The sequence below is a fragment of the Chenopodium album genome, chromosome 17 (genome assembly GCF_948465745.1).
Source record: "Chenopodium album chromosome 17, dcCheAlbu1.1, whole genome shotgun sequence".
In the NCBI taxonomy this organism is placed as follows: Eukaryota; Viridiplantae; Streptophyta; class Magnoliopsida; order Caryophyllales; family Amaranthaceae; genus Chenopodium; species Chenopodium album.
This window is the reverse complement of record NC_137850.1, coordinates 6357171-6383000: the sequence shown is the minus strand read 5'-3', so window position 1 is coordinate 6383000 and position 25830 is coordinate 6357171. Positions and strand designations below refer to the sequence as shown.

Here is a 25830-nt window from a genome sequence, read left to right as displayed (position 1 = left end):
GTGACCAGGCCACCACCACCGAAACCACCTAAACCAGACCAGCCACCACAACCGACACCACCTAAACCAGACTAGCCACCACCACCGACACCCCCCTAAACCCAAACCACCACCACAACCACCGACACCGCCGAAACACCCTAAACCCGACCTACACCACCGATCTACACTAGGGAAACCCCACTGAAACCCCTGACACCACCTAAATCTAGACCACCCACCAACACCAACACCATCGACACCACCCACAAAACCCACGAAAATCACTGAAACCACCCACAAGACCCACGAAAATCACCGAAACCACCCATAAACCCACTGAAAATCGTCGAAACCACCCCACAAAGCCACCACAAATCACTGAAACCACCCACAAATCTACTAAAACCCTTAAACCCAAAATACCCACAAACCCACGAAAATCATCCAATACACGAAAACATGTGTGTTGCTTCCCTTCTTGCCGCAAAACCACCATAGGCACGACGACGTTGCTGCTAGTGCTTGCCGGAGTCGAAATCAATGGAGGTTGTGATTGAGAGGAGAGAGAAAGAGCCAAGTTGGGAGTTGTTAGATCCAAATTAATTTGTTAGTGTAATGTAATTAATCATTTAAGTGAATGTTTAATTTTTAAAATAAGGGCAATATTGATATTTCCAGCAAAAAAATTTACTAAAAAGGGAAAGATTTGAAAAAGTTGCAAATAATACTAAACATTCAAATATAGTAAAAGTTGCAAATAAAACTTAACAGAGGTAGTATATCAAAGCCAACTATCTTGGCCCATTATTAACATCCAATGAAGGAGGACTCAATGCTTTACAAAATGCAAGATAGGAAGGATTTGAAGATTCGTATGAAGCACGTAGCCAATTAAAATTGTGATTGTCATAAGTAGAGACCACTTGACCTCGTGTTAGAAGTCCAAAGATGGTCAATGAGAAAATTTGTGATATGTTTAGATTGTAATATTAAAATTGTTCACATGTGAGGGTTAGTAATAGAAACGTAACTCACATGTAATTTTATATAAGATTAGTGAGCTACTCCACCTATCACCAATTGATTTTAGGATGAAACCTTGCTAACCTTTATTTATGGTCATACTCTCTTTTGATGTAAGCTCGTGGTTAGCCTAGTGATTTAGTTAAGCTTATCATTTCTACTACAAACCACCCACATTGCAATATAAGTATTAACTCACATTATTTCATTAAATAATACTTTGTATTATCTTAACAAAAACTGTTTAAACATGAAATGAGTCGAACCCTTCAAACCAAAACCTACAATTAGAGCCTCGACTTTACTATATCCTTGACATAACCCGAGTATCTCTTTTCAAATTAAAGACCCTTTGAATCCCAAAAAGGATTATGCTATTGTAGATTGTTTAAGCCTTAAGCTAGAATGAAGTGCCGACATTAGGCGCTTTGCTTCCGCAAATATTGCCCGTAATAATGCCTCGTGTCTTTCTCTTCGAACAAGCCTTCAAGTAAAATTTTGAATGAAATGATGGGAAAAACAACGATTATATTCAATTTTTTCACGAAAAAGAAACCCACTAACCAAAGAAAGAAGAATTATATTTTACACATAAAAAAAAAACCAAGCAAAAAAGACCAAAAAAGCATACTTCTTTCATTACAAACAACAATTAGCTGTAAAATTAAAGCAAGTCAAGAATTTTTTTTGTCCTTCTGCAGTCACTCTCTGTCTCACTCCCTTTCCATTTTTAGCCTTGCACTTCTCACTTTCATACCTTCTTCACTCTTTTTAGTTTACTTATCAGATCCATCTTCAACAAGGTTAGTTTTTTTAAGCCATTTCTCATGTTAATGCATCTGTTTTTTGAATTAATAGTTTATAATCTTTATTGATATTTCATTGTTGCATGTTATTTGGACAGTTTTTAAAACCCATTTTGTAATTTGTTGGGTTTTTGGCGTATTTCAGCTTCTGGGTTATTTGGGTGTCTCGAATTCAAGTTTATTACTCCGTATCTTTCTAATATAGTTCTTCTAGTATAGTATGTTTGTGTAATTTAATGTGTGTTTCAGCTTCTGGGTATTTATTGTTTTGTTCTTATGGTTAATTGGGTGCCTCAAATTCAAATTAATTATCTTTTTAGTATATTTCTGATAATATACTATGTTTGTGTAATATAATGTGTTTTGGGTGTATAGTGTATTTCAGCTTTTGGGTGTTTCTTATTTTGCTCATATGGTTAAGTGGGTGCTCAAATTCAAATTAGACAATAGCGAAGATTACAAGTTTTTATGGGTTCGCATGTTTTTTCTGTTTTCCTCCTATAATACTGGCTCCTTGTTACAGGTTGGCTCCTGATTCTTACATTTAGTTGTATTGTAGAATATTGGATGAATTTTGTTTGAGAAGAGTGTAGTGGTTGGTTTGAAGAATTAGACAGTAGTGAATAATTTAAGTTGAAAATGGAAGAAATTCAGTCCCAATCAGATAATTATAGGTCTTCATCTTCCTCAGCTAGTAGTCCTGCTACCAGTAGGGTGCCTTCGAGTAATTTCTTCTACTTGAGGAAACCTGGTTCGCTGAGGCAACCTATCTCCTTTGAGGATTCTCCGGACTGGGGGGATGATACGGATATTGATGTGAGGGTGGATGAGGGGGCTGACTCAATTAATGCTGCCACCACTCCTGGTTCGCCAACTTTGTCAAAACTCAATAGTGGTTCATTGCCTTCCCCTTATGCTCATGAAGGTGTATCTGTTACGAGAAAGGTGGCAGGAGCTTCGGTTGTTTGGAAAGATTTAACTGTAATGATTAGGAGTAAACGAAAGTACTCTGACAAAGTCATAAAGAGTTCTACTGGCTATGCATTACCAGGAACAATGACAGTTATCATGGGTCCTGCCAAGTCTGGGAAGTCAACCCTACTGAGGGCTCTTTCAGGTTTGAATATTTAGTTTCTTATTAGTAGAATTTGAGCACGTTATAATAGTTTTTGAGTTTAGTTCTAATGTAATGTTTCTGGTTTTTTTATCTTTCAGGAAGACTGCCTCATTCAGCTAGAATGTATGGTGATATATTTGTCAATGGAATGAAATGTGACTTACCTTATGGGTCCTACGTGAGTTCCGAATCATGATATACTATAAACTAATTGTGTAAAATATTTGGTTGTTACTTTCATGAATTCCTTTTTTGTGTGCTCATGTTGGTTATAACTATATGACATGCTTACAATGTTTCTGCAATTTTCTATTTGTACTTGTCTAAATTGTTTTACTCATGCTAATTTAGGCTGCTCTCATATTCTAACACAATAAATTATATATAACTGTGATCTTATGGCAAATCATTATGTAATGATTTATCTCTGTACAGAATTAATGCACCCATAGAAGCAAAGAAGGACATTATTAATATAAGGACGTCCAGTGTACATTGGCTCCCTCACCACTTGTCTTGGTCAGTTTGTATCTGCTGATAATTTTAAAGAACACATGGGATTCTTGATAGAAATAGAAGACTTATAATATGAACCTTTTTATTTGGCACATATTGATGTTTTTGTGAAGAGCTTAAACCTTTCAGTGTTTCTTTGTTTGTCTTGTTATTAGATGATGTCGTTCTTAATCTGGGGATCATTTGACTTGGGATTTGTATGAGGCATCCTAGTTCTGTGACTTTTAACACGCTACAAATATGGAGAAGGATGAAGTTTAATGATGTGAATGTTTTCTTCTAGCCTTCTACTTGATTGGATTTTATTTTGACTTTCAGATCTATTGATGTTTCTTACATTTTGATGTCAATTCAACATTTAAAGGTGTGTGACCTTCTGTCTTCACTTTATAGAGTCGTTAGTTTCTTAAGTAGAAGTAGTTGGTGCCACAAATTGATTTGACACGTTGTTGTTGCTTATATAGCCCCTTCCATGGATTGTTTGTGGCTTTTTGCAAGACTTAGAATGTAATACTGCTCCTGATTATAAGGGAAAAAAAGTGAATTCGGATTAATTGTCTGGAAGAAAATATTAAGGAGTAATGAGCTTCTTCCATGAAATCTTTGGTGCCGAAAGTCTGTTTTCCATGCATTAAGGGAGATTTTTTTTTTAGGACCCACATAGCTCCTTGTAAGCTTTGTGGCTTTGTGCTAGAACAGAAATCGACCATGGGAATGAAAAAACTGTAAAATAAGAATGACTTCCTGGAAGAAATACAATTCTCTCAGTAGAGGGGATGAAAATTCTTCTTAGTAGTCCTTCCTCTCATTCAGTGGACTGAGATTTCTTTTTAACCTTTTAAAGTATTAGGTTGATGGTTTGGTCTTTTCAGTTGCTGTTCAAGGATCTTAAGTTGCTATGTCTACTTATTGTGATGTCCTGGAATGCATTAAAATATTGATCTGCTTTTTAATTTCCATATGCAGGGATATGTAGAAAGGGAAACCACACTGATTGGATCCTTAACTGTTAGAGAGTTCCTTTATTATTCAGCACTGCTTCAGCTTCCTGGGTTCATTTGTCAGAAAAAGAATGTAGTAGAAGATGCAATCATTTCTATGTCTTTGGGTGATTATGCAAACAAACTAATAGGTGGGCACTGTTACATGAAAGGTCTTCGTAGTGGTGAGAGAAGGCGAATTAGCATTGCCAGGGAGCTTGTGATGAGGCCACATCTCCTTTTTATAGATGAGCCTCTCTATCATCTAGACAGGTGCTGCTGATGTACATTAGATTTCTTTTTTCTTTTCCCCTCCTTAACTCTTTAATACTTTGTTCCTTACTGGATTAAACCAACTGAAATGCTCTGTAATGATCTTTCCAATAAAAAACTTTCATATACAGACAAATGACTCCCTTAAGTGCTAAAGTTTAGGACTTTTCAACACATTTTATCTGCCGTAAGATTCTTCTTTCCTGTCATAGAGTGCTGCTACCTATAGATCTGTTGTTCTGGAATAGGTGATATGCAGGTGTCTGAGTCTTATAAAAATGTTGATGCAGAAATGGCTGATTTCAAGTGATCTGTTGTTTAACTCATTTAACTCTAGTGTGGCATCCATTTAACACACATATTCATGCAGCTAAATGAATCCTTTGCCCTTAAAGTATATTTATGCAATAAGGTTGGGAAGTGTTTTTGTACTATACATGAATATATCACTGTCTCAATAACTCGTGAGCTTTTACCATTAGTATCAGATAATATGATGAGATTTGCATTAAAAAATGGATTTTGATGTCAGTTTTTTTTTTTTTTTTTTTTTTTTTTTTTTCATGCATCTGAAGAAGCACGTGCATGTTATTGAGGCTAAAATTTTCATAAGACTTGTTGATTATTGATTCTCCATTGTTGATGATTTTGAGTCATAGATGGATTTTAAAACTATTGTGTCCTTGGGAAGCTATGTAAATTAAAGTTGGGGATGTGGCTTGAAATGGTTTTATTTAAATTTTTAATCTGTCAACTAAAATGGTGCTTGAGTTCGGAAACATTAAAGGGTCTCCTGATATCAATAATATCCCATAACACAATGCTTGAGGTTTATTGCCTAGTGGGTTGTTGTGGCTTGCCATGCCACTTCTTTTCATTTAGACCCATAAACAATTTTCTGCCGCCTCATGTGGAAGTGTTGTGTTGGAAATTGCTATGATTAACACTAACTTAATGCATCACTTGATTGCCAGAAGTTAATGAATTCTTGTCTTTCAGTGTTTCTGCACTTCTTATGATGGTTACATTGAAGAAACTTGCAACCACTGGATGCACCCTTATATTCACATTAAACCAGAGCAGTACAGAAGTCTTTGGCCTCTTTGATCGAATCTGCCTACTCTCAAATGGAAATACCTTATTTTTCGGGGAAACACTGTCTTGTTTGCAGGTAAATTTCAATAAGATGTTGAAAACTTGAAATTGTGACTTTTTCTGTGTCTTCCCCTTTATGAAGCTCATTTCTTTATCTGAAATTCCCAAATCAGTCTTCTACAGCCTTCAATAATCTCAAATTTGATTGATTATTGTCAAATGGTTTGTTTATGTTACCATTTCCCTTCTGGGTACTCTTGGCTTTGCATTGTACAAGCAGACTAATCTGCACTCCCAAACTTTAGAATGGCAAATTTATTGTTAGTATTTTGTGTTGATAAGTGGACACATGCACTCTAATTCTTCTTTCTATGTACAACATTTCTGGGATCAATTATATCTTTTTTTTTTTTTTTCCGTAGGAAACCTCTATTTTTTATTCCAGTAGCAACTAACTCTAAAATGAACATTTTTTTTTTTTTTTTTTGAAACCAACTCTTAAATGAACATTTTCCTGTGTAACTAAATAGTTTTTCTTTGTTGGTGAAGCACTTCTCCAATGCTGGATTTCCGTGCCCTATCATGCAAAGTCCTTCTGATCATTTTTTGCGAGCAATCAATACAGACTTTGACCGGATTATTGCAATGTGTAAAAACTTACAGGTATAGCATTACATGTAGTTTACTTATCTTTGGATCATCATGATTCATTCGATTGCCATCTATGCTATTGTAGCTATCTTACTCATGTTTGAACTAAAGTCATAAAGATGTTAATAAACTTGATCAGGATGACCATGGTGACTTGTCATCAGTGAATATGGACACTGCTGTAGCTATTCGTACCCTTGAAGCAACTTACAAGTCATCCGCAGATGCGGCTTCTGTTGAGGCAATGATTATAAAGCTCACTGAAAAGGTTTGTTGCTGCTATATGTTAGTTTATCTAGATCTCTCTTCTCTTTCCTTTCCTTTCCTTGATTGGTCGCTTTCTTTTAACTTTTGATATACAACATACTTGTAAAGTATTTATTTGTGAGCTGAACCACTGGCATGTATTTTGCACTTTTGTTTGTCATATAGTCATATGTCATTCACTCTCCATCCTAAACTCATTCTCAATTTTCAAGAAGGGCCAACTTTTAGGTAAGAGGAAGTATAACTTCACCTACGTCCATAAACAAGACCACCACCCCCCCCCCCCCCCCCCCCCCCCCCCAAAAAAAAAAAATAAATAAATAAAAAAAAAAAAAAAAAAAAGAGAGAGAGAGAGAGAGAAGGAAAACTTAAAATGTTACAATACTTTTTTAGGAGTTTCATATGTATATACACTGACACAGTCGTAAACCGTTGCCTCATTTGTGGCATACATATTTTACAGTGAATTTTAATTATGTTCCTAAACCAAAACAGATACTATCATTGTAATTTTCTCATTGTTTGTTTAGTGTGACTATTCATGAGCGCTAAACGAAAATTTGTTATGAGCTGTTCCCTTGAAGAACTGTGACTCTACAGTTATACAAAGTAGAAAACAAAATGAATTTTATGTCGATTCTTTTTAAATGCAAGTATAGTAATTTTGTCTTCCATCCAGTTTAAATTTCGGTTGGAGATAGTTGCGTTCTTGTGTACTTTATTAAGATCTGAAGGGTAACTTCATTTGAGCTGCTAGCATCACTATTCTGCCTTTTGTGAACTTTTCTCTTCAGGAAGGTCCTCTTCTCAAAAGCAAAGGAAGGGCAGGCTGGGCTACCCGGATTGCTGTTTTGACCTGGAGATCATTACTAATTATGTCCAGAGAATGGAAATATTACTGGCTTCGCTTGGTTCTCAATATGCTTTTGGCTCTCTGTATTGGTACTGTGTTTTCAGGCTTGGGGCATTCTTTGTCTTCTGTTGTGGTAAGTTGCTACAAATTTCTAAATTCTGGTGTTGCTGTGCTTTACATTTGTGGCCATATTCTTTTTTTCTTTTTTTTTTTTTTTTTTTTTTGGGGGGGGGGGGGGGGGGGGTGTTTGATATTGGTTCTAAATGTGCACTTTTTCATGATAATATGAGCTAATTCCCAATCCCCACCCCTGCCATAACTTTAGTAGACGTTTCTGATCCATTTTGTTTCTCTTGTATTCATAACCTTTATAACCCTGGAATTTTGAATCACAGATAACATTCAACACTAATGTATTACTGCTGGGAATTTTTATCACCACCCCACCCCCGATGTCCTAGTTGTTGATTGTTAGATTTGTAACAACTGAGGCACAAATGATGCAGGGGCAAAGCGATGATTTCAGTCAACAACTTTAGTCCATTTGCAAATTTGGAGTTTAAGGAAAGATCATTAAAAATAATTATTCAATTGAAGTTTTTCATTTGATTTGTTTTTGAAGCACCGGATACGATGGAGACATGATGCAACCAAATGAGTGGATATGGGGGTTTTGGTTCTTCTCTGACTTGATGTTGTATCGTGATTGGCAACCATATTCATTCCTTTTTTCTGCATTATTCTCTTTGGTTGGGAACCTTTTGCAAAATCCACTTGATTTTAACCTTTGTTATGGGGTTTTGGTGTTGAATAAATCTAAAGCTATTCAATGCTCATATAGCACAGGCTTGTTTTTGTATTAGTTTGGTCCTTCTGAACTGTTTGTACACATGCTCTCATTCCTAGGCTTAAAGTTGTTTTTTCTTGAAAGTTTTTTTTTTCCCCTTAAACTTTTCTTCATTTACCATTGCTTTCCTTGTTTTGATCTACAGGCTAGAGTTGCCGCTATATTTGTATTTGTATCATTTACATCTCTTCTAAGCATTGCTGGGATGCGAGCACACATGAAAGAAATAAAGGTTAGGACTCCCACCTTTTGTAAGGATTAAGATTCAAAGTTTATCAATCTTTCAGCTTTCTAACTCACCATCCAATGGTTCTTTTTAATCTTTTCAGTCATGCCATATTCTTCTTAGTCTTCAGGGTGAAAGTATTCTGGTTTGAAGTTCCATCCTCGTCCTTTGGTTATTAATTTTAATCCAAGTGTGTTTGCTGTGCAGACATATAGCTGTGAAGAATCAAATAAGCATTCTGGAGCTTTTGTTTTCCTTATTGGACAACTCTTATCTAGCATACCTTTCCTGTTCCTGATTTCTATTTCATCAAGTCTTGCTTTCTATTTCTTGATTGGATTACGAGATGAATTCAGCTTGTTGATGTACTTCGTATTGAATTACTTTATGTGCCTTCTGGTCAATGAGGGATTACTGCTAACTGTTGCGGCCTTCCAGCTAGATGTTTTCTGGAGCATTTTGACACTAGTGCTTGTACATGTGAGTCTTTGCCGATCCCTTTTCTGATGAATTGCCTGTGTACTGCCCATAACATCTGAACTTTTCTCCACTGCAGTGTATTGGTTTCTCATCTATTTATTTATGCTTTACCTCAAGTTTTGCAGGAGTAACTATGGGCAGGGTGCGCTTTGATAGTTAGCCCTTGTGGTGGATAGTTTATTCACTGCTGTTGTGTTTGATTTTTGTAAATCAATTTTTCATGGTAGTCTAGACAAACTATAACCCCCTTGTAATTAGCTTTCTCTATAGCTAGCCTCTTGAATACAACTTGCGTAATCCAGGTGATTAGATCTTACATTTAAACATGAACACATGCCTTTGACAGTCACCAGTGGAAGTATTCAAAACATGGAATGACAAATTTTTAGAAAAAAAATCTGCTGGCATGGTGGTTCAAGTGATGTATAGTCTATATTTTTTTGCTCGTGAATTTCTAGTATGATCTGGATACATATTACAATTCATTTCATATGATAATACTTTAACAAACTGACCTAAGGGAGGGGCATAATAGGTAGTCAAATAGAAGTCATGCTGGATATTGTTTAGTAGTATAAATACTTTGGAGAGCTCCAACCTCTTGAATGCTGGTTAGGGAGAGGACAAGCCTCTCGAAAGCTTGTACTACTTTTCTTATTTTTCAGATTTTAATGCAAAGTTTATCTTCTTCTTCCTTTGGAAGTCAGCTTACATTTTCCAGTTCTTAAGCTTTATTAGTCAAAATCATTAATCATCTTTAGAATCATTCATATTATGCTGGATCGTAACATACATGTATAGAATTTTTTTACAGCCACTATAGCTCAAGGTTAACATACAAATAACGGATGTCCCCGCTCAAATAACATTCTACTTTTACCCCCTTTTCCTCTGTACTTCTGAGTACTTCTCCTTGGACCCAAACCCACTGTTTTTTCCTCAAGTTTTGGAACTGAGGGTGTATTATAGGTTTCGTGAAGTAAATTACTGCATGAGATTTGGTTTAAATTATGGTTGAATTTGTGATGAGTATTTTTGAGCAACAAGCCAACAATTGCTCTATTGTGGTTTGGTCAGTAGCTCACGTCATATGCTTACCAAATGAGTACTTTCTGCATTCAGATCATGATGATGCTCCCCGCTGGGTACTTCAGGATCCGTAGTGATTTGCCTGTATCAATATGGACTTACCCTTTGTCCTACATTGCCTTTCACACGTACTCCATTCAGGCAAGTACAAGTTTCTTCTCTCCGTGTTTTTCCAATGTGAGCTAACAGATTTGGCTTGCTTACTATATGTGGTTGGTAAGATGTATTGATTATCCAGTACCTTTCTTGGGTTCAATTATCTTTATATTTATACAGACTACTATTTTTTGTTGATCTGTACATGTCAGTTTATCCAGTGTGGATGCAGGAGGAAAATATATAATTGGGAAAAACAAGATTAAAAAATTGTACTGGGGGCAGTTGGCTAAATTCATTTGAAAGAAAGCTCAAATGTCCGAAATGTATGAGATGAATATTAAAATATATTTGATTTTAGTGGGGGCAATCGACCCTATGAGCCTCAATGTGCAAAGTGTGTCTGTGATTATTCCTTTGCTTATGGTAGTTTCTTGGAAATAGAATTCTTAGTTTAATTACACAGCGGAATGACCCTGTTATATACTTCTTATTCCAGGGACTTTTGGAGAATGAATACGTTGGCACAAATTTTGCAGTAGGAGAAGTCAGGGCCATTTCAGGATATCAGGCGGTTAGCAGTGCGTATAATATCTCCTCCAACATCAACGCTAAATGGAATAATTTGTTGGTGCTCTTTTTAATGGCGGTTGGTTACCGCTTCATGGTGTTCATTTTGCTTAGTATTCGTGTAGGGACAGGATTAATTAGGAGCAAAGTTTGCCGTTGTAATCTTAAAACAATGAGAAATGAATGAATGAAAGAAATATTTATTTGATTCCTTCAGTTTCTTTTCCCTTCTATTGCAGATGGTGGATCACCTGAATTTGAAGGTTTAATGAGATTTATCCATTGCAGTTAGCCATTTTTGTGACCCGAGTTGTTTACTCTTGAGTCTTGACAGCTCTTTCCATGTTGGTTCGTGCTTGTGAATTCATATTTTCAGCTGGGGGCTCATGTAAGGCATCGTTTGTTATGACTGAAAACATATTACAGTAAAATAGTTTTTTGTCATTTGTTTTCCTTGTAAGAAAAATTATAGAGTAACAGGAAATCAAGAGTGAAAGGGGAAGCTAAGGATGGGAGGAGAGGAAGGGGATATTAAGAATAGGAAGGAAAATGTGGTAAACCTTTCTTTCTAAAGGAACATATTTTCTTTACTTAGGAAATCTATCTTCCACTTTTGAGAAAATTATTTTCCACCCTTTATAAACCAAGCATTAGAAAATGGGAAATATTATTTCCTAAAAATAAAAAAATAAAAAATAAAAAAAAAAATTGTTTTCTACCAAGACAAAAGGGAGCCATAGTGTTGATAATGACCCTACCCACTACCCTTGACTAATAATGAATTTGGTCAATGAAAGGATTAACAAATGTGCTAGCTAATTTATGTTTAACACAATTAACAATAACAAAGAATGGAAAAAACAAGCAACAAACATGACAAGAAGAATTTACTGTGGGAATCAGAGATCCAGGAAAAAAAAATCCACCAATCCACTATGGAGTAATACTTTGAGGAATTACAATGTAGATTTCTTACAAGCTTTCTAACACCATGAAAGCTTCCAATCCAAACTCACCCTCTAAAACACTCAAACCTTAAGTGTTTGGTTTTACATTGAGACTCTCGATCTTTCTCTCTCTACATTTTTCCCCTCTCCCCTAATATATGACAGCTATGAGCATATATACCCCGAGCATAAATGAAACATCAACGGTTAATAATATAGCGCATGGCAGAAATCGAGCTACAACAACACATTACGTGAACGCGCTATGCTCACCTTTTGTGTACGCGCAAACTCAACTGCCTCCAGGTTGAAAATCGCATTTCTAGCCTACTTTTGCGCGGATGCACCTTATAATCTTGTGCGGGCGCGCAAAACTTGGTAGACTTCACAATACTTAGTAAAACAATCATAGCTTTGTCGTGTCTTCTCCAAATCGAGCTTATGACCAATTGTTTGAAAGCTATTGAGGCAAGCTATCATCTCCAGCTTGAATCATCTCAAAATCGTTTTTAAATTTTGAGATATCTTCATTCGAAATCATCCCTTTGCCACCCATCATTGCTTAATACTAAGGAATAACCCAGAGCTTAAACTCATGTTAAAGGACAATCTTAACCAAAAGCTTAAGATGATGGTTTGAGGCCCAGAATTATATTTTATACTCTATCAACCCCCCCCCCCCCCTCACACGAGAGCATATTGGGCTTAAAGTGTGGATGCAGCATAGGCCCTCCTCATACCCAGCACTTAATATTCCACTTAAAGGTGGGGGTGGATGAGATTCGAATATGTGACCTCAATGTCACATTGGCTCCGATACCATGTTATACTTTGAACCATTTTCCGCACTTTGCCAAACCCAACAATTTACTTAGTACAAGAGAGTGTGGATTTAGATAGAGAAGGAAATTGTGCATTAGGTTTCCAAATAAAAGGGATTTTTCTTACGCCTACCCGGTACATTTTTTTTTATGTGGTTATGGGACATGGGTGCTCTTTTTTCCAAATAGAGGGATTTTTCTTATTATTTACTAGTACTCAGTACAATTTATTTATTTATTTATTTATTTATTTATTTTTTATGAGGTTATAGGTGCTCTTTTATATTATCGTCCTGTTTTAATCTGGATTTCTTGTAACTATTTATTAATGAGCTTACGCTGCATTGAATTGCAACCTTGCCAGACACGATTGAAGTCCTACCCACTAGATGCACCGGCCAAGCAGTTCTGGCTAATAAAATGCGATTTTCATCTCAATTCACTAAATTAACAACAATGTATCATGCTCACCTACATTGTCTGTCGAATGCCAAAGCAAAATGACTGTTACAGTGTATCATAAGAACTAATACAACATAATACGGCTTTTACTCCAGAGTTTCTGAGACACTTTCAACAATATACATGTGCACGAGATTTAACTCTTAATTTGTTATTAATAATTTTTACTAAAACTATACTACACACGATTTCCCATTGCCGTCTATGTTCTTCCTCCATTGCCTAGAAGTTATCTGACAATAGAAAAAAGATATTGTAACACTTCCACTGGGTAGGAGATGAATGAACGAGAGTACCATGACTTCCAGTTATATTTGACCAGTTCCAAGAGGTTGCCTTGAGGTATCCCCTGTAGCCCATGCTTGATAGTCCTTAACAAGCTGTACAAACCATCAAAGGTAAGTGTTCAGTCTAACGAATACAAGATAGCCAAGCATCAGAACTAATATGATGGAATCCGGATGCAAGTGTAAAACCAATTCCCCTACCTAATAAGGATATTTCTTACTCAATATTTCTGAAAACACTTGCTGTTGAAGTTTAAGATAAAAATCATTACTTTGCATAAGGGCAACCACCATCAACAAAAGCAAAAACATACAAGTATATATTTACAACTAACACAAGATATGCTCCCATAGCTCACCAACAAACTTGGAGTCACAAACCATATGAGAGCTAGAAAATACGAACTACTGATAAGCTGAGATATAGGATAAATTTTACCAATCTGAACAAAATTGTGGAAAAGAAAATCTTCCACTAGCTACAGGGTGTTCTTGTAATGTTTTTATTGGGGTGATCAGGAACCTTTTTTGGATGCCTTTTGCCATGCGAGGCTTGCTTGCTAAGCTTGTTGGTGTTTTGCTCTCCCTCCCATTTCAATCAATATTTTTTTTTTAAATCAAAGACTTGCATTTTGATGAATGTAATCTCTATCTTTTCCCCCAATATTCAAGATTCAAACCCATTTAATCCAAACCGCATTTCTTAGCTTTGTTTTGGTTGGTTACGTAGCTTTTATTTTTCTTTTAGAGTTAGGCTCTTTGAGTCCCTTTTACATAGTAGTCTTTCCTAGTTTTTCTTTTTGGCTTTCTTTCGTTATTTTTTAACTAACCCATTGTACTTGGAGTTTTGTTGTTCTCCAACCTTTTGTGCAATGAGAAAATTTCATTAGAGTCAAATCAAATTCAATGAAGGAAAAAGCATTGATAGAATTTTATTTCGAAGCTCACTTGGTGAGCTTGTTCCACCTTAACTCCTTAAATCATTCTTGTGGTTTTTAGTTCTAGGAATAGTTTAGGGAAGTTAAATGATCTAATGTTGATTGCAATACATCTGAGATTTCTGGTCGATCAGCGGCGATGTTGTCATGATCTTATTTTTAGATTGAGGATTGATTGATGTTGCATGATTCATGAGCTATGACTTTTGTTTTTCTTCGCTCTTAGAGTTTAGTTGCTTGCTTACATTTGCTTGATCCATCTTTAATATATATAAAGAAAAAATGAATGGAAAAAAAAAATGAAAATACAAAATTTTCTTTGAAGACAAACCTTATAAATATTGTTTTGTTTCATATTTGAGTTGAACATAGAGGGATATATATGTTTAAATGCTTTTCTTCCTAAGAATTAAGAGTTTGCACGCTCTTCGAATGTCGTTGGTTTACTCTAATATATGTCTATGCAAAGGTTATTTGTGTCTAAAACTCATAAGGGCCCATCGATCCTTAATTCACGGGTTTGTGGTAAGATGGAGTCTCTCTCATTAGTGGATTTGAAGCCCTAGGAGTAGTAATTGTATTCCGATGTGAGTTAATATTGTTCATAGGGTAGTAATTTGTTTTAATTTCACCTTTAGTTTTGTGGAGTTATTTAATCATAATTCATAAAGGTCAGTGTTGCTACTTTACAATGGAATGCTGAAAAAGAGCAATTAAATGGAACGCAAGATTGTGATTGTAAATATGAATTCAATAAAAAGTAATTACACAAGGAAGAAAAAGTCGTCCAAAGTTAAAAGAGGCAAGAACAATTCAATGAAAAAGAGAAAAAGAAGGGGAAAAAATGAGAAAGTGTGTGAAAAAAAAAGGAAAAGAATTAAAAGTATCTTTCGGAAAACAAGGTTGAGGGCATTCAAAGTTTCCAAGTTTGTGATAAATTTATTTAAAAGTTGGTAGAAAGTTTGATGTTGAATTTGAGGATTGATCACCCTTTGCTTCACAGTTAAGCTTAACTCTAATTTCCAAAATTTTCCACACCTTTTCTCTTTAGCTTGCGTTTCAACCCAATAAAGTCCTTTAAACCTTAGATTGGATTGGTCATTAATCAGTGGAGAGAACTAGATTTCAAGCATTTGGAGAAAGCATGACTCAGTTAGATGTCGGGTTCCCCTTGCTCTGAATTTACTATCTTTTTTCCGGCTCCTTGGTGTAGTCAAGAATAGTTACATTGAAGGTCAAATTGAATCTAGATGAGAGAAGTGGTTTGATTATTTGAAATGCGGGCGACATTGGAGCTTGTTCAAGTTCTCTACACTTAGCAAGATTAATCCTTCAAATCAACCTTTGTAGTCTTTTAGACCATTGGAGCTTATGCGATGTAGGGGTTTACATGGCTTGTTGTTTATGTTTAAAAACAGCCACAACTCCTACGGAAGTGATTTAGTATATATTCTTGCATCTAGTCTTCGTTCTATATTTTATTTCGCTTGCTCTGTGACGAGCAAAGGAGCAAGTTAGGGGGTGTTTTATAGGTAGTCTATTAGACCATTTTTATACCTCATTATCCCCTTAATGTAGTTCCTTTCTTGTGATATTTATCCCCATTCTTGGTGCTTTTAGCTTATTCTCTGAAGTTAGTTTCTTTCTTATTGCTTTATGTAGAATTAAATGATTTTTGTGTTATATATTCCCATTTCTGATTAATCTTGCATCTTCCTTTAACCACTCAAGGCAAGTCCTTGTTGTAGGATGCCTTGAAGAGCTCATACTATGGTCTCTATAATCATTGTGCATATTATCAAACATGAAGAATAATAAAAGCAATGGATGGAGTAATATTTATTACTCTTAGACCGACTCTCTACTCCATATGATTTTTTTTTTTTAACAAAGCATTGTTTTGGTCAGTGGATGGTAGAGACCAAACCTAGGATGTGCCATTGGGCAAACCTATTCTAAACAAGGAAATAGATAATAATAAGGTCAAACTAAAACAGAAATACGAGTAAGGTGAGATGGAAGGAGTACATTCGAAATGACTCTTTAGCAAGAATACCAATGGAAGCACATTCACATTAACTCTACAAACCTGTGCCATAAAGCGAGGAAGCATAATCACAAGTATTTGCTCCAGTACTCGTGCTCCATTTGATTCAATCATTTGCACTGGAATTGCTCGAAATGGAAAAGGTACATCAATGCTCACCTAAAATACAGGAGAAATGAGTGCAAATCCAAGACTAGTTGGTAAGAATGGTAACATAATCTCAAAGAGCATATTACCTCAATAACTGCATCTGAAGTGAGCTGCTGCATTTCTGAGTTGCTTTGCTCCACATCACAAGATATACGATTCACCATGGAAGCTGCATTCCCATACCAAATCAATGTCAACGCATTCCTGAAATAGCATGACACAAGGACTCAAAACTAGCATAATGATTATAACATGCCAAAGACAGTTAGTTCTCCACTTATTTATGGAGTGTTTTGTCACCTTTATATACAAGGCAGTTCCATAACCAAACTTATAATTTCACAGAGCCCAAAAAATACTTTCATATACATGCAAATTCCAAGGGAAACAAGGACATTTAAATTTGTAACCCTTCCATATATTTCTTTTATTCCTCCGGATTTATCCAATACCTTAAACACTTGCATCTTTCGTACATTCATATTATGAAATAAGCATTTTCATTTTTTTTATTTAAGGTGGAAACCAGATAACGTGTTCACCTATAGAAGCAGAGTAGTAGTGGCAACATCTCATGTTTACATTTCAGGAGCCAATAAATACAGTATTAGATTATTAGATAGACCTTCCAAACTTATAAGTACCCTTCAGTCCTCTTACTAATTTCTACACGAATAAGTTTTGTCAACCATGCAAATGCAAATATTACAAGATAGAGGTAGCAGAGCCAGTACTGATGAAAAAGCTGCAAACATACTCATGTTTATTTTCACGCTCAAATAGAGGGATCTCAAATTAATTTTAAGGTTTTACTCACCTAAAAATTAATCTATGTTGGGAGAAGGATAAATTAATCTCTAACCAATTTTGATCCAGAATTATGAATAAAAAATTAAAATCAAGGCTAATAACACACCTAAGAAATATAATAACCGAAAATATGTAGTAGACTCGGACAGTCACACAGCAAAACCAATATAACAGCAGTGCAAGTTGTAATAGGCTGGTTTTTGAACAATAGCTTTAGGCTATCACTCTCTAACAATGGCTTGAGGCCATAACTCTCTAGGTTTTCCAATACAGAATTCAGCCTATCTTTTCTTTCATCCTCTCTCTCTATCTATACTAAAGCTAAAGACTCAAAACTAATAATACTAGACTACCAATATTGCCCTTCATTAGGTTAGTCTATTACAAAATAAGACTTTAAGCTTATCCAATAAAAATAATAACTAAACTTATAATAAACGAACAAAATCCACTTAATATAGATGTACACGAATGTTGTGAACTACTAATTCAAAATGACTTAAAACCTAGTTCAACTACAATTCATTCTTAAAAGACCACAAAAAGAGCTAGCTATCCAAATTATAGATGCTAGACCCTAAAAAAACCAAACATAACGCTCAAGTGGTGTTTTACTAGGTTGAATAGTTGTGTAACCATTATCCCCTAATTACCACATTGGTAATGGTATGAAGATACTCACTATATATATGTCTAATCCCTCACTTCGATAAATGATGGAGTAACAAGCTTCTTTTATAAACCTTTCATACCCTTTGATGTTGAAAATAGGAGTAAAAGATTTAAACTAAACAACTATCAAATTTGGGTTAGAAGTTGTCTCTTTTGCCTCTAGTTATCACAAAAATTCTCATTTATCTTAGGGCACATAATTTTAAGATAGTGTTGATATAAAAATTTTGTTAAGTAAAGGTGAATAAAAATATATGTATTTTTTTTTTTTTTTCAATTATTTTTCAATTGAGGTGAGAGAAAGTGAGGACAATAATACTTTAAGGAAGTAGAGACTAGAGATAAGATGAATATAAAAAGATAAAGGAAGAAAAAGGAAACAATATTTTATCATCTTTGATCAAGATTTTAGCAATTGTAGAGACAACAGACCAATATGATTTCACAAATAACAATTTACAAATGTACAAAATAATAACACGTGCATTTTGTATCATTGAGACAAAAGGCATCAAGTAAAATTATATGGTGGACTAAATTTTACTCTTTTTTGTCCCGTAATAGTGCATCCAATGGTGTCACAAATGTTGTACCTTTAACTCTCTCATTAGTGTTAAATCATTATAAAGTGTTAGACCACAAATTATTAAGGGCAAACCGGTTATTGTTATGACATATGGCATTAATATAACCAAAAATTGCCTAATTTATCTTTTAATTGTCAGGGTAATGTTTCTTAGTACCATTAGCCTTTTAGGAGTGCTTTTCTTTGCAAATGAGAGTACAACTAGGCAATTTAGGGTGTATTTTGCTAATTAATTTCGAAAAATTGAATGTTACCATGTCAATGCCATCTTGATATTATATATTCATTTTATATATTCATTGAGGACCCCAATGGAAATATAATTGAATGTACTAAACATAACTCATAACTGCGTGGATGCCAAGCCCAAGGCCTTCATAAACTATGTTATTTTTGCTTAGCCTCATGGCATTGTTGTTCAGTATAACATATTATTTTCAATGCAACAATATGTTAATTTTATCATGTTATTTTTGTTTATCTTAATGAAACCGGAAGTGCTTCCTTGGGTGTATATTATAGTAAATTGCGATGTAAAACTTTTATTCAAGTATCACACTTTGGAAATAACTTATCTTATTCTATTTAAAATTTACCTCTTTTATTCAATCAAATTTAACCCCAATTTATCTCACACAAATAAGGAATTGTAATTTACACTCATGCTCTAGTAAGATTTAGATAATTTGAATGGAACTTGTATATTCATGTGCATAAGTTGGAACCAAACTATAAATTAGCTTTTTCTATTGGTATGTGGATTATTGCATTGTGTAAAAGTTATACTCCCTCCGCTTTTTAATAAGTACATCATGTTCCGTTAGCATGAATTTTTAGCAGGTAATTACAAGAGGTAAACGGACAAACTAGCTAATATTATTTGAAAACGAGTGAGATAGACATGTATTATTGGTGTTTAAATAATTTCAGCTAATTTGTTCGTGAACCCTATGCCACATAGACATGTTGCACTGCTAAAATCACAGTTGCAAGTATTTAATATACATAATTATTTTTAATGTGTTATGCTATATTAAAAATTAAACTCGTTTTATCTCTTATCTTAAAATCTTCTATTTTGTGACATGGCATGCTTATATAGGAGCTCTCAAAGGTCTTGAAAAGTTCTCGTTTATTTAAATATATAGACTTTGGTTTCCTTTTAATAATTTGACTCCAAAGTACCATGGGACCTAAGATTGCCTGATTTTACATTTATCTCCTTTGTTTTCCTGAGCAAACTTAACAACATACCTTTACATTGCTGTGTAGAGGCACAAAGGTAGTGTAAGTTTTAACCTTAATTTAGATTATATGGGTGAAATGGTGAATGAATCAATGAAACCTACATAAGCAATCTAAACACCCAATTGGTACCTAAGTGGCTAAATGAAGCTTAGTTATAAGAATTGAATTCTTGCAATTTATTATGCATAAACTAATTTCGATTCTATATACAAAAAAATTAATTGCATTGTTTGAGACTTTGAGTTCTCCAAAATAGGATAGTACTACTTCAAACCTTGAGGAGTGCTTTATAGTGGTCAAAATCTTTATAGGTCAACAAAAATCAATTAAAAAAGCACAACTAAGGTATATGCCTAGGCAGACGCAGACCAGATCAAAATCCAGAGGGCTCAGTCAATGTTTCATACCAAATTACCAACAGTAAGAATCTTAGAAAATTCAATTCAACAAGGAACACTTGGAGCAGAGATCAGGGATATACATAACAAACGAAACTTAATGGCCACAGAAACAAGAATTCAAGCATTTCAAAGCAATTCATATACAAGAGGAAGATGGCTTAGAGCTGTAAATGAAAACTAATGCTATAGGAAATTTTGTAACAGAACATCCTTACCCTCAAATTTGTCGTTCTGTGCAACCACGATCGGTGATCCCTCCAACTGTCATGAAGAATATCACACGATAAGGAAAACCTCCATGTCCACCAGTGTCAAAAGGCCAAACTACAGACACATGAGCTTTGTATATAAACAAAGTAGCTCTAAACAAACACATAATTCATTAACAAGCAAATGATTTAATGTCATAATAAATTTTACAAAATTCTGAAAGAATGCAACTAATGAGTTATGCATAGGATACACTTTAAGCTTGTAAACATAATGAGAAATTAAATGACAGTTTATTAAAGTTGTAAGTGACAACCCCTCTATTTTTTGAAAATGTCTATTTTAAGGTCGACAATCTAGTCAGCTTCACACTAACAAAGACAATCAATCAAGGCAATTGAACCATATATAGCCTCAAATCACATAACCAATGCTTACCAAAAATTGGACATTGCTAACAATAGAACAAAAGGGCAAAGAAGAAGTCAGACCTTGCAGGATAAGAGCTTAATACAACATCCATTAGGCTCTTCTTCGACATGAACAAGCAAAACCGGGCAAACCTCGAAAGAAAAGAATTTAAACCTGTAGACATAGCACCTAAATGTACTATCATCTACTCTCTCTATCCTTTCTGCATCCAACACTGAGTATTGACTTGCCGGCAAGCTCATATACTCCACTACTCGCCCACAAACAATCATATAAATAAATAAATTAATAAAATCATTGAAGATATCATAAACAAACATGATAATCAAATTCCTAATTACAGTAAGATATAAATGAAAACAGGCAAACGATCAACAACCCAAAATAAGAAATACCCAAGAATAGAAATCAATAATGCAAGCATTTAAATTAAAGGAAATAGAGTAATATTACAAAGAGGGCGTTGAAGCTGGTGAACAGGAACAGTCTCCTTGCGGCGGGCGATAATTCGAGCTTTAGGGGCTAATTCAGAAGAAATTCGAAGTGGGTATTTATGGAATTGAATGGGAAAGGAAGGATTGAAGAGAGGAGTTTGAGAATAAGGAGGGTTTTTCAGCAACAATGGAGGTGAATGGTGGTTCATGGCAGCCATTGTTTCTCTGTTTGGTGGGTTTCACCTTTCAGAGATATTTTCTGTTTCAAATCAAATGACAGGTGCTTATCTTCTTAGGAATTTCAATTCCTAGGATAAGGGAGAGCAAAGAGCAGGACTTTCCGACTTCCCAAGGTTGGCTAGTGCTACAATCTAAGAAGTGCACGCAATACGATGATTCGTCACAACACCCTGAAATGTAGCTTGGTGCAATCAACACCTTAAATTTTTGACTACTAATCGGAACACATCCAACTATTAATTAGGGTATAACGCGTGTCATTAATTGTCCTTAAATTACCAGAAATGTCTCAATTTGAGTGCCCAAAATACCTACTAATAGCACACGTTGCACCCAAATCAATAGTTAAAGATAATAATTATTTTTAATAAAAATCTTTAACCATGGTTAATTATTTATTTTTTAATAATAAAATAATTTCATAAATAATTATTTTCTTTAAAAAAAAAACCAACCCCTCCCCCACCCATCAGCCACCACCTAACCCCCTCTTCTCTTGCGGCGCCGCCCAGCTCCCCTGGCCGGCGGCAACCCTCCACTCCCTCCGATTGTAGTCCTCTCCCCCGCCCCGATTCCCCATTCCCCCACCCCGATTCTCCATTTCGATCTTCTTCCACTCCGATCCCCCACCTTGATTCTCACAAATCAAGAAACCAATTACCTGAGATGAGATAGAGAAAACAAGCAACAACTACTAAACAACAAATCAGAGTATCTTAGCAGCAACCCATTTATTTTTAGGGTTTAATTGGCAACCCATTTTCCCCAAATCTACATAAAGAAAAGGGAAATTTGGGGAAATTGAAAATGCTTAGAAATCAGATCTTCAAGAATCTTTGTTAAAAATGTGAAATTAAATCCCTGAAATCGTCAGATTAGAAAAGAAAAAAAGCGAAAAATACTTTAGGTTTGATGTTGCTCAATCAGGCTGGTTCGGTACGGCGTTTAGGGTTTGGGGGCGGTAATTTGGGGAGGGTGACGGAAAATTGGGTTCGCGATTAGGGAAGGGGCTAGGTGTCGGGTTGGGGGAAGGAAATGGAGGTAGGGTTGCGATCTGAGCGGTGGTGGCGGCTGCCGGTTTAAGGGGGAGGGGGACGGAGAGTGGTGGCTGGTTGGTAGGGGAAGGGTGGCTTTTTTATTGTTTAAAAAAAATTATTTCTTTTTTTTTTAAAGTAAAAAATAATAATTAAATAAATAATTAGACTAACTATAGTTAAATATTTAACTGCAATTGATCATTAATGTCGTGGTTAACTTAATATAAAAAGTTCAAGTTTACCATAGATAATAAGAATTTTCACACTTCACCACTGAGAAAATTAAAAACTATAGTTGTACCAAAGAGAATTTCCCTTTAAATAAACACAATCCATTACATACTTGTTGATGTCATTTAATTATGTGTTTGTGGCACACTTGATAGTTGCTATATTTAGAATTACAAATGAGTTGAATGTGGCGTTTCTAAAACATGATCAAGAAATTGTAAATGCAATGGTCATGGTTGATGTAACCAAGACTAATTTGCAAAAGATTCATGAGAGATGAAAGATGGAATTATCATATTGAGAAAGTCACTTCTTGTATGGATAAATATGACATTGAGGTTCCAAAGGTGGAGGGGCGATATATTGTTCTTAGGAGAAAAATGTTTCGAGGTAAAGGCCCACAAGTGACAAATCTTCATCATTTTCGAGTTGAAGTTTTTCTAGGTGTTACTGATCTTCAATTACAAGAACTTGAAAATAGATTTGCCGAGGTGAGTAAGGATCTACTTGTGTGTATGTCTTGCTTTATTCTCGCTATTTGGTTTTCTTTTTTTGACAAAAGAAAATTAGTTCAACTCGCACAATTCTATCCTGAGAATTTTCAAGCTCGGAATTAATATTTTTTTAATTCACTTGAAAATTTCATTGTTGATGTTCGAATGATGAGAGATTTGGTTTTTGAAAATTCTAAGTGAGCTTTCTACGAAACTTGTTGAGATAGGAAAGTTTGTAACTCATGATCGAGTCTTCTTACTGTCAAAGTTAGTGTTGATTCTTCTCGTTGTAAGGACAAGTGTAGAAAGATTATTTTCCGTAATGACGCAAGGAAAAGATAAATTGTGTAATAGCATGGGAGATCAAATGTTCAAAAATTGCTTGATTACTTATCTAGAGATAATTTGTTGTGTTTTTTTTTTAAAATAATATTAGCATGAATGATATTGTAAATCATCATCAAAATATGAAAACCCGTCGAGAGCAATCGTAATAAACCTAAGTATATTTGGTTGTACTATGAATTTATATTACTTTATAAAATGAACCTTTTATGTTTACTTTTTTTAATTTGTTATTAAAGCTTTGGCTATTGTTTGATACATTATATGTGGTCGAGGATGGGAAAACCTATCAATCAATCCTGAGTCTGCCACTAATCTTCGTAATCACTTTGAACACCATCACCTGGGACATATATAGTTGACTAACAACTTTATCGCCGATGGTGATCCCTTATATGGTGGATTCCTTTCCACATTTGGTACACCATTAGCAATCACCTCTTTTTTGAGGATTGGAGTAGGTGTTGCAACTAAAGAGAAAATGCAATGGGGCTTTAAATATTGGGAATATACTCATGATTCCCATCATAATTGGGTTTATTAAATTATATTGGAGATCTAGTTATTATAAATAGAGTTGATGAACAAATACTTATAATCGAGTACATAACCTAAAGAAATTATCAAACTATTTTATTTATTTATTTATTTTTACAACAGCAACTAAACAAACAAAACTAGTTAGAGAAACTATGTAAGCTAACCCTACACATATTAGCAATATCATGAGCTCTTGAGACCTGTTCTCTTCCAACTTTAAAAATAATGCAGTTCTTCAAAAGCTTCGAAGGACCAATCGTCCAAAGAAGTCTAACTTCTCTTCGATTGGGGTTTTGTAGCAACTGGGTAATAGCTAAAGAGTCTGTATAAACCATAACTCGGTCATAACCCTTCAGCCGCACTCATTGAATAGCTTTTAAGCACGCTAATAGTTCCGCATGTAAAGGTGAAAGTGCTTTTCCAAAGGTGCCTCCACCCTCCAAATAGGTTGTCTTGTCCACAGAGTATGCCCATCCCATTCCTGCATTTCTCGTACTTTTTTGCTTGGAGCCATCTACCATTACAAGCATTTCCAATCTTGCATCTTGAGAAATGCTTATTATGAGATCTCCTTCACTACCAATATCCAGTCTTGCAAATCCCGAAGGTACATCATTAACACCCATATCTTGAGTAGTAATAGAGCTTCTCGAATCCACCCTTTGCCAAACAGATAAAATTGTCATTGTAGAGGTATAATTTATGAATAAGTCCACCAGATATCTACCCTCATTGTTAAACACCCTTCCATTCCTTGTCAGCCAAAGGCTCCAAATAACACCAATGAAAGAACTAATTCGTTCACTATTTCTACCATCCTCGCTATGAAAAACCAGGATATATTTCTGAATCCAGTATCACAGCGGAGTAGATTCATCAAGTTTAGAGAAAATATGCAAAGGGCAATTCTGCCAAGCATACCTTGCAGAAGAGCACATCCTAAATAGATGTTGTAGATCTTCTGGCTCCATACCACAAGAATCACAAAGAACTTGAACCTCCATCCCTCTATGAGCCAAGTTTGACTTAACTGCCAAGCCATTCGTCACAAGCTTCCATAGAAATAACCTCCACTTTAGCGGTATGTTTAGCTTCCAAATGAGCTTATGAAAAACTAAGTCACACCAGACACCCTATTGCAAACAAAAATCACTCATTAGAAAAAGCATACCCCGACTTGACCGTGTAAGCACCCGAGGAGTGACCTCCCCAATATAGAACATCCAGCTCCGCAGAAGCCGGTAATTCCATTGCCAACATCTTCTGTGTCGTATTCCATTCGAACTTGTCCCTAATGATTGCCGCATTCCAAGATCTAGACCCCTATAAGATTAGATTTGAAACTCTGCCCGTTCTAACCCCACTGAGGAGCTGGTTTGACTTAAATTATGGAATCGCACCCTGCACCCACTTCATATTAGCAAATTTAACTCTATCCCCATACCTTATTTTCCAGTGGTAACCCTTTACCATCTTGTTTGCCACATTGAGCAAACCCCGCCTTTCCCAAGAAGGATTTCCACGAACCCTTGTCATTATATCCCCTACACACAAAGCACAAGAATGATTTGGCTCTAAAGCACAAGCCACCGACAACTATGGATTTTAATGCATCCTTGTCACTTGT

The 25830-nt window shown here is 35.2% G+C and overlaps 2 protein-coding genes across 2 annotated transcripts; one reads left to right on the top strand and one right to left on the bottom strand.

Moving 5' to 3' along the window:
• Positions 1 to 1485: 1485 nt before the first annotated feature.
• LOC145589448 (ABC transporter G family member 3-like) lies at positions 1486 to 11079 on the top strand. The gene is made up of 12 exons (XM_081646018.1): positions 1486 to 1808; positions 2335 to 2928; positions 3027 to 3106; positions 4411 to 4697; positions 5697 to 5868; positions 6342 to 6455; positions 6583 to 6711; positions 7505 to 7696; positions 8556 to 8642; positions 8844 to 9116; positions 10239 to 10346; positions 10801 to 11079. The coding sequence occupies exons 2-12, from the start codon at positions 2451 to 2453 to the stop codon at positions 11056 to 11058; spliced, it is 2178 nt and encodes a 725-aa protein (XP_081502144.1). The 5' UTR covers positions 1486 to 1808; positions 2335 to 2450; the 3' UTR covers positions 11059 to 11079.
• Positions 11080 to 13045: 1966 nt separating this feature from the next.
• On the bottom strand, positions 13046 to 21676 carry LOC145587515 (uncharacterized). The gene is made up of 6 exons (XM_081644252.1): positions 21336 to 21676; positions 20942 to 21132; positions 20456 to 20501; positions 16610 to 16692; positions 16416 to 16532; positions 13046 to 13481 (listed from the first exon to the last, which is right to left on the bottom strand). Exons 1-6 carry the CDS (start codon positions 21532 to 21534, stop codon positions 13410 to 13412), a joined length of 708 nt encoding a protein of 235 aa, XP_081500378.1. The 5' UTR covers positions 21535 to 21676; the 3' UTR covers positions 13046 to 13409.
• Positions 21677 to 25830: the final 4154 nt, after the last annotated feature.

Bases quoted from the DNA above. Each gene is read 5' to 3' on its own strand.
- LOC145589448 (XM_081646018.1), top strand. From the start codon at position 2,451: ATGGAAGAAATTCAGTCCCAATCAGATAATTATAGGTCTTCATCTTCC. The intron at 2,929-3,026 runs GTTTGAATATTT...TTTATCTTTCAG, and splicing joins CCTACTGAGGGCTCTTTCAG to GAAGACTGCCTCATTCAGCT. The intron at 7,697-8,555 runs GTAAGTTGCTAC...TTTGATCTACAG, and splicing joins ATTCTTTGTCTTCTGTTGTG to GCTAGAGTTGCCGCTATATT.
- LOC145587515 (XM_081644252.1), bottom strand. From the start codon at position 21,534: ATGGCTGCCATGAACCACCATTCACCTCCATTGTTGCTGAAAAACCCT. The intron at 20,502-20,941 runs GTCTGACTTCTT...TCTTCATGACAG, and splicing joins TTAAGCTCTTATCCTGCAAG to TTGGAGGGATCACCGATCGT. The intron at 16,533-16,609 runs GTAATATGCTCT...CCTGTATTTTAG, and splicing joins CTTCAGATGCAGTTATTGAG to GTGAGCATTGATGTACCTTT.